The 8,413-nt window shown below is 45.0% G+C and overlaps 2 protein-coding genes across 2 annotated transcripts; both read right to left on the bottom strand.

Moving 5' to 3' along the window:
* Positions 1 to 880: 880 nt before the first annotated feature.
* On the bottom strand, positions 881 to 7,567 carry LOC147435555 (peroxidase P7-like). The gene is made up of 3 exons (XM_086487991.1): positions 7,121 to 7,567; positions 6,777 to 6,980; positions 881 to 1,384 (listed from the first exon to the last, which is right to left on the bottom strand). Exons 1-3 carry the CDS (start codon positions 7,565 to 7,567, stop codon positions 1,001 to 1,003), a joined length of 1,035 nt encoding a protein of 344 aa, XP_086344117.1. The 3' UTR covers positions 881 to 1,000.
* On the bottom strand, positions 4,335 to 4,544 carry LOC147435556 (uncharacterized). Its single transcript, XM_086487992.1, has one exon. The coding sequence runs from the start codon at positions 4,542 to 4,544 to the stop codon at positions 4,335 to 4,337; it is 210 nt and encodes a 69-aa protein (XP_086344118.1).
* Positions 7,568 to 8,413: the final 846 nt, after the last annotated feature.

Raw genomic sequence — 8,413 nt, 5'->3', positions numbered from 1 at the left:
ATGGAGGTCCCAATCAGCTTAATTTCCTCCTAATTCTCAACCACACACATAACACCTCTTTATCCCTCTCTGCACACACACCAATTTTCTCGCACACCTATACACTCCAGTGCGTAGGTTTAAATTAGTGAATATTATGTATTCACCAAATTCAAGGGGCCGAAAGAATGAATTTCCTTTCTCCATATTTAGGAAATTCATGTATACTTTGACTTCCTTAATCCGCTCAATGAGTATTCGTAACATTGGGCCGACCTTGTAGGGAACAATTCTAGCAAGTTGTTGTTGATATGAATACATTGGGTATTGTATAACTCGACAGGCGTCGAGTGAGTGAGTGGAGCAATGTTGTCCATAGTGATCACGACATTGTAGATCAATGAGAATAGTAGTCTGAAATTATAGTGGAAAAAATGGAGGCTGAGAATATCAGTAAAAAAGAAAAATGTTTGGTTTCATTTATAAAGCTGAATCTTATTCTTTCACAATCGAATAGTCACCGTTGTAGTCTCATAAATTGAATGGATCATGGAATAATCTGCTTTACAAACTCGTCAAAGCACTCTTGTTTGATAAGACTAAACTACCTCAATAACAAAGAAACCAATACTTCTCAAGCTAATTGAAAGTTTACTATGGTATACAAAAGACATTAAATAGAAAATTGATTATGGAGCAATCTCCTACACCAGTCAAAGCACACTTGCTTGACAAAACTAGGCCACCTCAACAACGACGAAAGCAACACATTTCAAGCTAATTGAATTCTACATTTTATATACAAAATAACTTCAATAAAAGATTGAGGAGCCACAGTTGAATGTTATGTGGGTACTAAAATGTTGTGAATATTTTTTTTTTCAAGGGGCTAAACGAATCATTTTCCTTTTTCGATATTTAGAAATTTTATGCATACTTTTAGCTTCTGTCGATCCTCTCAATGAGTGATCATAGCTGTTAGGCAACGTTGTAGGGAGACAGTCTAGCTTGTAAGAACTGGCTAGCTGCTGTTGACGAAGCCGCATTGGGTGCGTACCTCTCCTTGCGTGGAGCCGGTGAGGGGGGCGATATTGCCCATCTTGATCATGGCGGCCATGAAGTCGTTGAAGAAGGAGGCCTGGCTCTTAGCGTAGCAGGCCACCTGGTCACGTGTGGTGCCGACGGTGGAGTAGAGCACCTGGTCGGAGTGGAGGAGTCCGCAGTTGCTGAGGAGGTTGGAGTAGTAGCCATTGTCAAAGAGAGTGGGGGAGGCGACGTCGAGGTCCACAAAGGCAACATTGGCACCGGTAGGGCACTGAGGCACAAGCGACTCGCGGTAGTTGGACTCGAGGGCGGTGGGGTCGTCGGTGTTGGGGGTCAACCGTGCAGCGAAGTGTAAAAGTAACTTATGATTTTAATAACTGTGGACTTCCTTTCCACCTACCTCTATTCCCTAATTCCCACATGGACCCCTTTTTACCTATGCAAGTCTCAACATGTATTCCCACCTACCTATAATTCCCATGTGATGGATAATCCTCACTCCCTCAACTTGTATATAAATCCCATTAGCTGCCCTCATTTGTAACAAGGTCTTCACTGTCCATTCAAGTGCAATCTATTGTCATTGCTCTATTTCTATCTTGCACTCTCTTATGTATTGACATTAGCATATTAGTTAATAGTGATATTAATTACATTTATGTTAATCTCTAAGTTCTCACATGGTATCAGAGCGATAGAGCTTAAGATTAATTTTTCTAATTAGCGCTAAGAGTCTTCCATCTCTCCAGCCCATACTCGAAGCCTCATTCTCCATTCTTTTCAAGGAATCCGGAACCTCGAAAGATGGCCGAGTTAGCTTCTTCATCTTCTGCATCCACCTACAAGCCCCACGACATTATTGACAAGCTTAACGACACTAGCTACCAAGTGTGGAAAATTCAGATGGAACTCTACCTCAAGCAGCTGCAACTTTGGGACGTCACGTCAGGAGTTGAAGAGCATTCTGACCACCCCGAAGACCCCAAAGACAAAGATTCAACATACTTCATCGACACTTATAATACTTGGCATAGTAAAAACAATAGTGCCAAGATGGAGCTCATTCTCCATTGCCAAGATCGGCAAGTCCAAATGGTGAAAAAGCTAACTACTACCAGCGCCATTTGGAAATTCTTCGAGAAGAACTACGAGCACACTGACCTCGTCTACCAAGTTTCCCTAATCAAGAAATTGGTAAACACTACCATGCAAGAGGGTCAGTCATCCTCCAAGTTTCTGGAGACGTGGCAAATACTTCTAGATGAAGTACTTATCTCAGGGTTTACCATCCCTGAAGAGCTTCAAAGTATGCTCTTATTGGCTTCTCTACCTGCATCATGGAGAGCCTTTATCACTACACAAGCCACTACGACTAGCTTGCAGCTACAAAATCTTGTAGCCAAGATCCATCAGGAGGAAACGCTTCGTGACCACACTAGCAGCTTGCAGAAGTCCACGGCACTTGTCACTATGACAAAAAACTCACGCCCTTACAACAACAAGAAGCCTCAACATTCGGGCCCTCCTCGACAAAACGATAATTCTGGAAGAAAGTCACAATTTCAAAGCCACCACAATCACCAATATTCAAAGCAATGCGCCAGTTGTCATCGCTTTGGACACCTCACAAAGGACTATCGGCAACCACGCAATCAAGGTAGTTGTCCTATCTCTCACCCTAATCTATATCCTTCTTACTCTCAAGGGGGAACACGCCATGGCCAACCATATCCTTTTATTTATGGTTAAGCTCATTATGCTCACATATCTACTTATGATAGCCCATCTTATCCTTTGCAACTATATGCCACCACTATAGCCACTTCATATCCCAATATATGGCTACTTGATACGGGCGCCACCCATCATATGACATATCACCTACACTGGCTATCCAACATCACTTATCTAGAACACTCTCTAGAAGTATGCCTCGATGATAACAACCACCAGCTCGCCAAAGCCTATGGAGATGCTGTCATTAACCTACCTAATGGCCTACACACCACTATTTCTCACGTATATTATGTCCCTGGTCTCAAGAAAAATCTCATCTCTGTCAACGAGCTAACCGACAACGGCATCATCATCAAATTCGTGCAAGAAGGCTGTCACATTTCGGCACTAAACAAAGATGGTCAGTATGTCACACCTTTGGTCCCCAAAACTGGGTGTCTTTATCCATTGGGTGACTCATCGCCTGCACATGCATATGCATCATCCATAAAAACACAAGAAAACACACTCAAATGGCATTATAGACTAGGACATATTTCTCAACATGTTTTGCACCAACTCACTCATGGCCAACTTGCACTAGGTCTTCCCAAGCACCTCACTCACGTCACACTTTGTGAGGGCTGCATTCTTGCTAAATCAAATCATGTCCCATTCCCCACTTCATCATCACGAGCCACTACACCTCTCGACCTCATCCACTCTAATGTTTGTGGCCCATTGCCCGTCAACTCCCTCAATGGCAATAAGTATATGCTTACTTTTATAGATGATTTCTCAAAATACACAACTACTTACTACATGGACGAGAAATCCTCAACCTTCTCTCATTTTTGCACATTCAAGGCATTATTTGAGACTAAACATGGTTGCCACATTAAAACTCTCCGCACAGATCATGGTGGGGAATACACTTCTCATGCATTCAAAGATCTATGTCTTTCTGTTGGTATTCGACATGAATTCTCTATCACCGACCACCCACAACAAAACGATCATGCCGAGTGCAAGAATCGCACACTATTTGAAGCTTCTCATGCCATGCTTCTTCAAGATAGCCTCTCAGACACCTACTGGGAAGAAGATACCGCCACTGCATGCTATATTCAAAACCGCATTCCATCCACCCACAATCCTTCTACTACACCCTACACCCTTTGGCACGGTCACCCACCTCATCTTGGCCACCTTCGAATCTTTGGAAGCATTGCATACCCACTTGTGACACAACCTTTATCAAAACTATCACCACGTGCTCAACGCACAACTTTTGTCGGCTATGGTGATCGCTTTGGCATCAAGGCATACCGCCTCTATATCCCAGACCATCACAAGTTTATCTTTGCCCATACCATCGTCTTTGATGAAGAATTCATCATCTCAGGCAAATATTCTCCACCATTGGACCCTACATTCTCATCATCAGTCCACTCTTCTCATCAATCTTTGTTGACGGCCTCACCCACACACACACCCATGAAAATTTCCCACCCTTCTAGGCACAATCTTGAGTCTCCCTTCACCATCCAAAGGCCTTTCCTCATCGCCCGTCCACCTCCTCGTGTCTTGCATTCTCATGCACAGCCAATCGGCAACACTCCTGCACCACCTCTTGCACCCATCTCCTCACAGTTGACACCATCACCAACACCGTCCATCCCGACTGCCGCTACTTCCATCACACCGCAGACACTCGGTGCTCCACCTCGTGAGCTCCCATCACCTTCGCTACTGGTCTCACCTTTTTTCCGCAACTCCCACAAAACCTTGCTAGTTACTCCCATCCCAGCAGATGTCGACGAAGGCGAGCCTCATAGCTCTACTTCTGCCACCTTGCCATCGCAACACACTTCGGCTATACACTTGGACCAAGACACCTCTAGTTCGCATGGCCACACCCGCTCTCTTCACGAGATCTATGAAGCCACCAATTTCTCTGCTATCCTAAGTGATGAAATGATTCTTGAAAATCCACCAGAGCCTCTTGAAGATGCCCTTCCCCTCTCTGTTCTCGATGCCCTTGCTTCTAGCGAGAGTAAGGAGTGGCATGCCACTATATTGGATGAACTCCAAGCCCTCAAAGAAGCTAACACTTGGGAGCTTGTGCCACCTCCTAAGAATCATAACATTGTCTCTTGCAAATGGCTATTAAAGAAGAAATACCACCCCAACGGCTTAGTTGATTGCTACAAAGGACGCCTTGTCGCTGGCGGCTTCACTCAACAACAAGGTGTGGATTACTTCGACACCTATTCGCTAGTACTGGGTATGACTGCATTTCGGCTTCTTATTGCACTTGCTGCTAAGTTTAATCTTCTTTTACATCATCTTGATATAAAAACTGTCTTCTTACATGGCTTGCTCCAAGAGATCATCTATATGCTACAACCTCCTCATTTTGAAGACCCTCACCACCCTGATTATGTATGTAAATTGCATAAGCCCATTTATGGCTTAAAACAATCCGCACGAGAGTGGTACATCCGCATGCACCACTACTTGCTCAAATGTGGCTGGGAACGTCTTATGGCAGACTACAATATCTACATATGGCAGACCTCTAAAGGCATGGCTATCTTAGGCCTCTTTGTGGATGACATTCCTCTTCTTGGCACATCAGAGTACATGTTGCTACAAGCATTTGATTGCATCTCTCATGAATTCCCAGTAACCGAAAAAGGACCTATGACTTATTTTCTCGGCATTGAAGTCATAAGAGATCCAGCAGGTAAATTTATCCAATTATCTCAATCCAAATACATTGAAGAACTCCTCCTCTTCTATGGTATGTCCTCTTCAACCCCTGAGTTTACCCCTTTGCCTGTTAAGCACAAGCTTACTCCTGAATTTCATGATTACACTCACACTGATGCACTCTACTGCCCATCCTTTCATTTCCCAAAATTCTGCGGACAATTACGTTATCTTATCTCTTGCACCCGTTTCGATCTTTGCTACACAGGCCATATCCTCTCTCGCTCTATGTCAAAGCCCTATAAAGTGCACAAGCAAGCTGCAAAGTGCACCCTTCGCTACTTACGCACCACTCAACACTATGCCCTCACTTACTATTACGACCCCTCTAGCCCCATCTCTATTTCAGGATATGTTGATGCCAACTGGGCTGGCGACGACCCTCGATGTTTTTCTACAGGAGGCTATGTATTCACTTTGGCTGGTAGTCCTATCTCTTGTCAATCCAAATGACAATGTTCTATTGCACGTTCTTCTACTGAAGCTGAATACGTTGCTGCTGCTCTTGCCTCCCGTGAGGCTCTTTGGATCTCTGAATTGATCAACGAATTGAAGCTACCCTTCAATATCTCGACTGATCCAATCACTCTTTTTTGTGATAATCAGTCTACCATCGCACTTACAGAATTACCTTCCTTCTCATCCAAGCTCAAACACATTAAGATAAGCTTCCATCTCTTGAAAGAATTAGTCGCAAATGGCTTCGTCAAGCTAGTGTATGTTCCTTCTGCAGAAAATTGGGCAGACTTTCTCACCAAGTCTGTGCCCGCCACTAAACAAACAACTTCATCGCGTAATTTGAGTTTGATCCCTACCGGATGAACTTCTCATTGAGGGGGGATAGCATGTATCTACGGCATGGCTACTTCACAAAGCTCTTTTGTTCATCAATCTCAATGTTACAATGAGAAATCCACCCTTAAGGGGGGATGTAAAAGTAACTTATGATTTTAATAAATGTGGACTTCCTTTCCACCTACCTCTATTCCCTAATTCCCACATGGACACCTTTTTACCTATGCAAGTCTCAACATGTGTTCCCACCTACCTATAATTCCCATGTGATGGATAATCCTCACTCCCTCAACTTGTATATAAATCCCATTAGCTGCCCTCATTTGTAACAAGGTCTTCACTGTCCATTCAAGTGCAATCTATTGTCATTGCTCTATTTCTATCTTGCACTCTCTTATGTATTGACATTAGCATATTAATTAATAGTGATATTAATCACATTTATGTTAATCTCTAAGTTCTCACACGAAGGTGTTGCAATTGGCTTTGCCGATGGTGTGGCCGCCAGAGAGCACCGCCATGTCCTTGGGGGAGAGGCCGACGTTGGGGAAGTTGGCGACAAGGTCGCTGACGTTGAAGTTGAATCCGGGCAGGTTCTGACTAGCGAGCGAGCGACTGGCGGTGAGGCTGTCACGCCGGCCGAGCAGAACACAATAGGATGGGGCGCGGCTCTGAAATGCAGACAGGATCACTGGCACTTACACTTTGGAATATTGGTAGAGTAAACATATGAGGATTCAGATTATACACAAGCGGAAGCAGATGCAAGCAGAACAATTTGAAGCGAGCAACAGATGCAACTAAAACTTACCACCGCCACGGAGTCGCGCGCGGCCATGGCCAAGATGTCGGCGCAGGAGACGCCTCCCGGGCACTCCTTCTCCAACGCGGCCTTGATGTCGTCTATCACCTCGAAGCCCCGCACGGAGTTGTCGTTGGGGCGGGCCTCCTGTTCGCCTTCCAGCACGCCCGGGATGCTCTTGAGCAGCAACGACCCATCGCACCCCTGCACAATGCAATCGTGGAAATGCAATCGCAGCAGCGAGCCGGCCATGCGGGCCTCCTGGGAGACTGCGTTGCCCACCACCTGCCGCACGATAGACTCAGCGCTGGGGCAGCTGCTCTTGTAGAAACTATACTGCAGCGGGCCGCTGCTGCCTTGCAAGCTGCGGCCGGCGTCGACGCTTCCCAATATGCTGATGGTCAAGCTAACAAGCAGGAGACTAATGACTAGAGTATTCACAGGACGTCTGGCCATGGCAAATTATATCTACCAGGAGAAGATGCAGATCAGCCGAAGCAGTGAGTAGAATAGCAATATCAACTTTGTAGAGCTGATCAGCAAGCGCAGCTCTCTGATATTTAGGGAGTAGCTAGAGCGCGATTTGATCTAAAGTACTGTACAGAAATTAGCTAGGTGCTCAGCTTATAGTTGGCTGGAGTCCCCGTGTCCAAAGTCGATATATGTAGTGGTCGAGGAGATCGAGCTGGCCCTCAAGAACGAGTCTTTGCACAGCTGATCTCTGCAATATGCATGGATACTCAACGTTGCTCATGCATAATCACTTACGTGCTTCTCACGGCTACGTGCAGCACATAGCTTCTCTCTCTTGAGATAAGGCTCGGTTCACATTGCTCATGACTCAATCTATCCCACTGCAAATCGCCATAGAACCCAATGGCCTCCTAAAGTGTGGATCCACCTCATAGTCACTTTTTCCCCCACCCAAATTGTAATGTTGGAGTGACAAATTCTTGAGAGGATAGTTTGGATGCTGCCTTCTGCCATTTGCCTGGAAAAAAAAATTCGGGTAAGGCCTCTAGCAAAGTCTAAGAATATGGTTTAAAACTCTCTCTCTCTCTCTCTCTCTCTCTCTCTCTCTCTCTCACACACACATATTTTTTTGTGAAACTTTCTTGCTTCTATTTTATATTACTCTCTCTCTCTCTCTCTCTCTCTCTCTCTCTCTCTCTCTCTCTCTCTCTCTCTCACACATGTGTACATGCATGCATGTCCACCACATTGAGAGAAACTATCCTATCTTACCATCAATGGAAATTTCCTTGTGTATCCCAAGCACAAGGTGAATGCACAACATAGTGG

This window comes from Adiantum capillus-veneris, chromosome 18 (genome assembly GCF_014529385.1).
Source record: "Adiantum capillus-veneris isolate H3 chromosome 18, ASM1452938v2, whole genome shotgun sequence".
Lineage (NCBI taxonomy): Eukaryota > Viridiplantae > Streptophyta > Polypodiopsida > Polypodiales > Pteridaceae > Adiantum > Adiantum capillus-veneris.
This window is presented reverse-complemented; position numbering and strand designations above follow the sequence as displayed.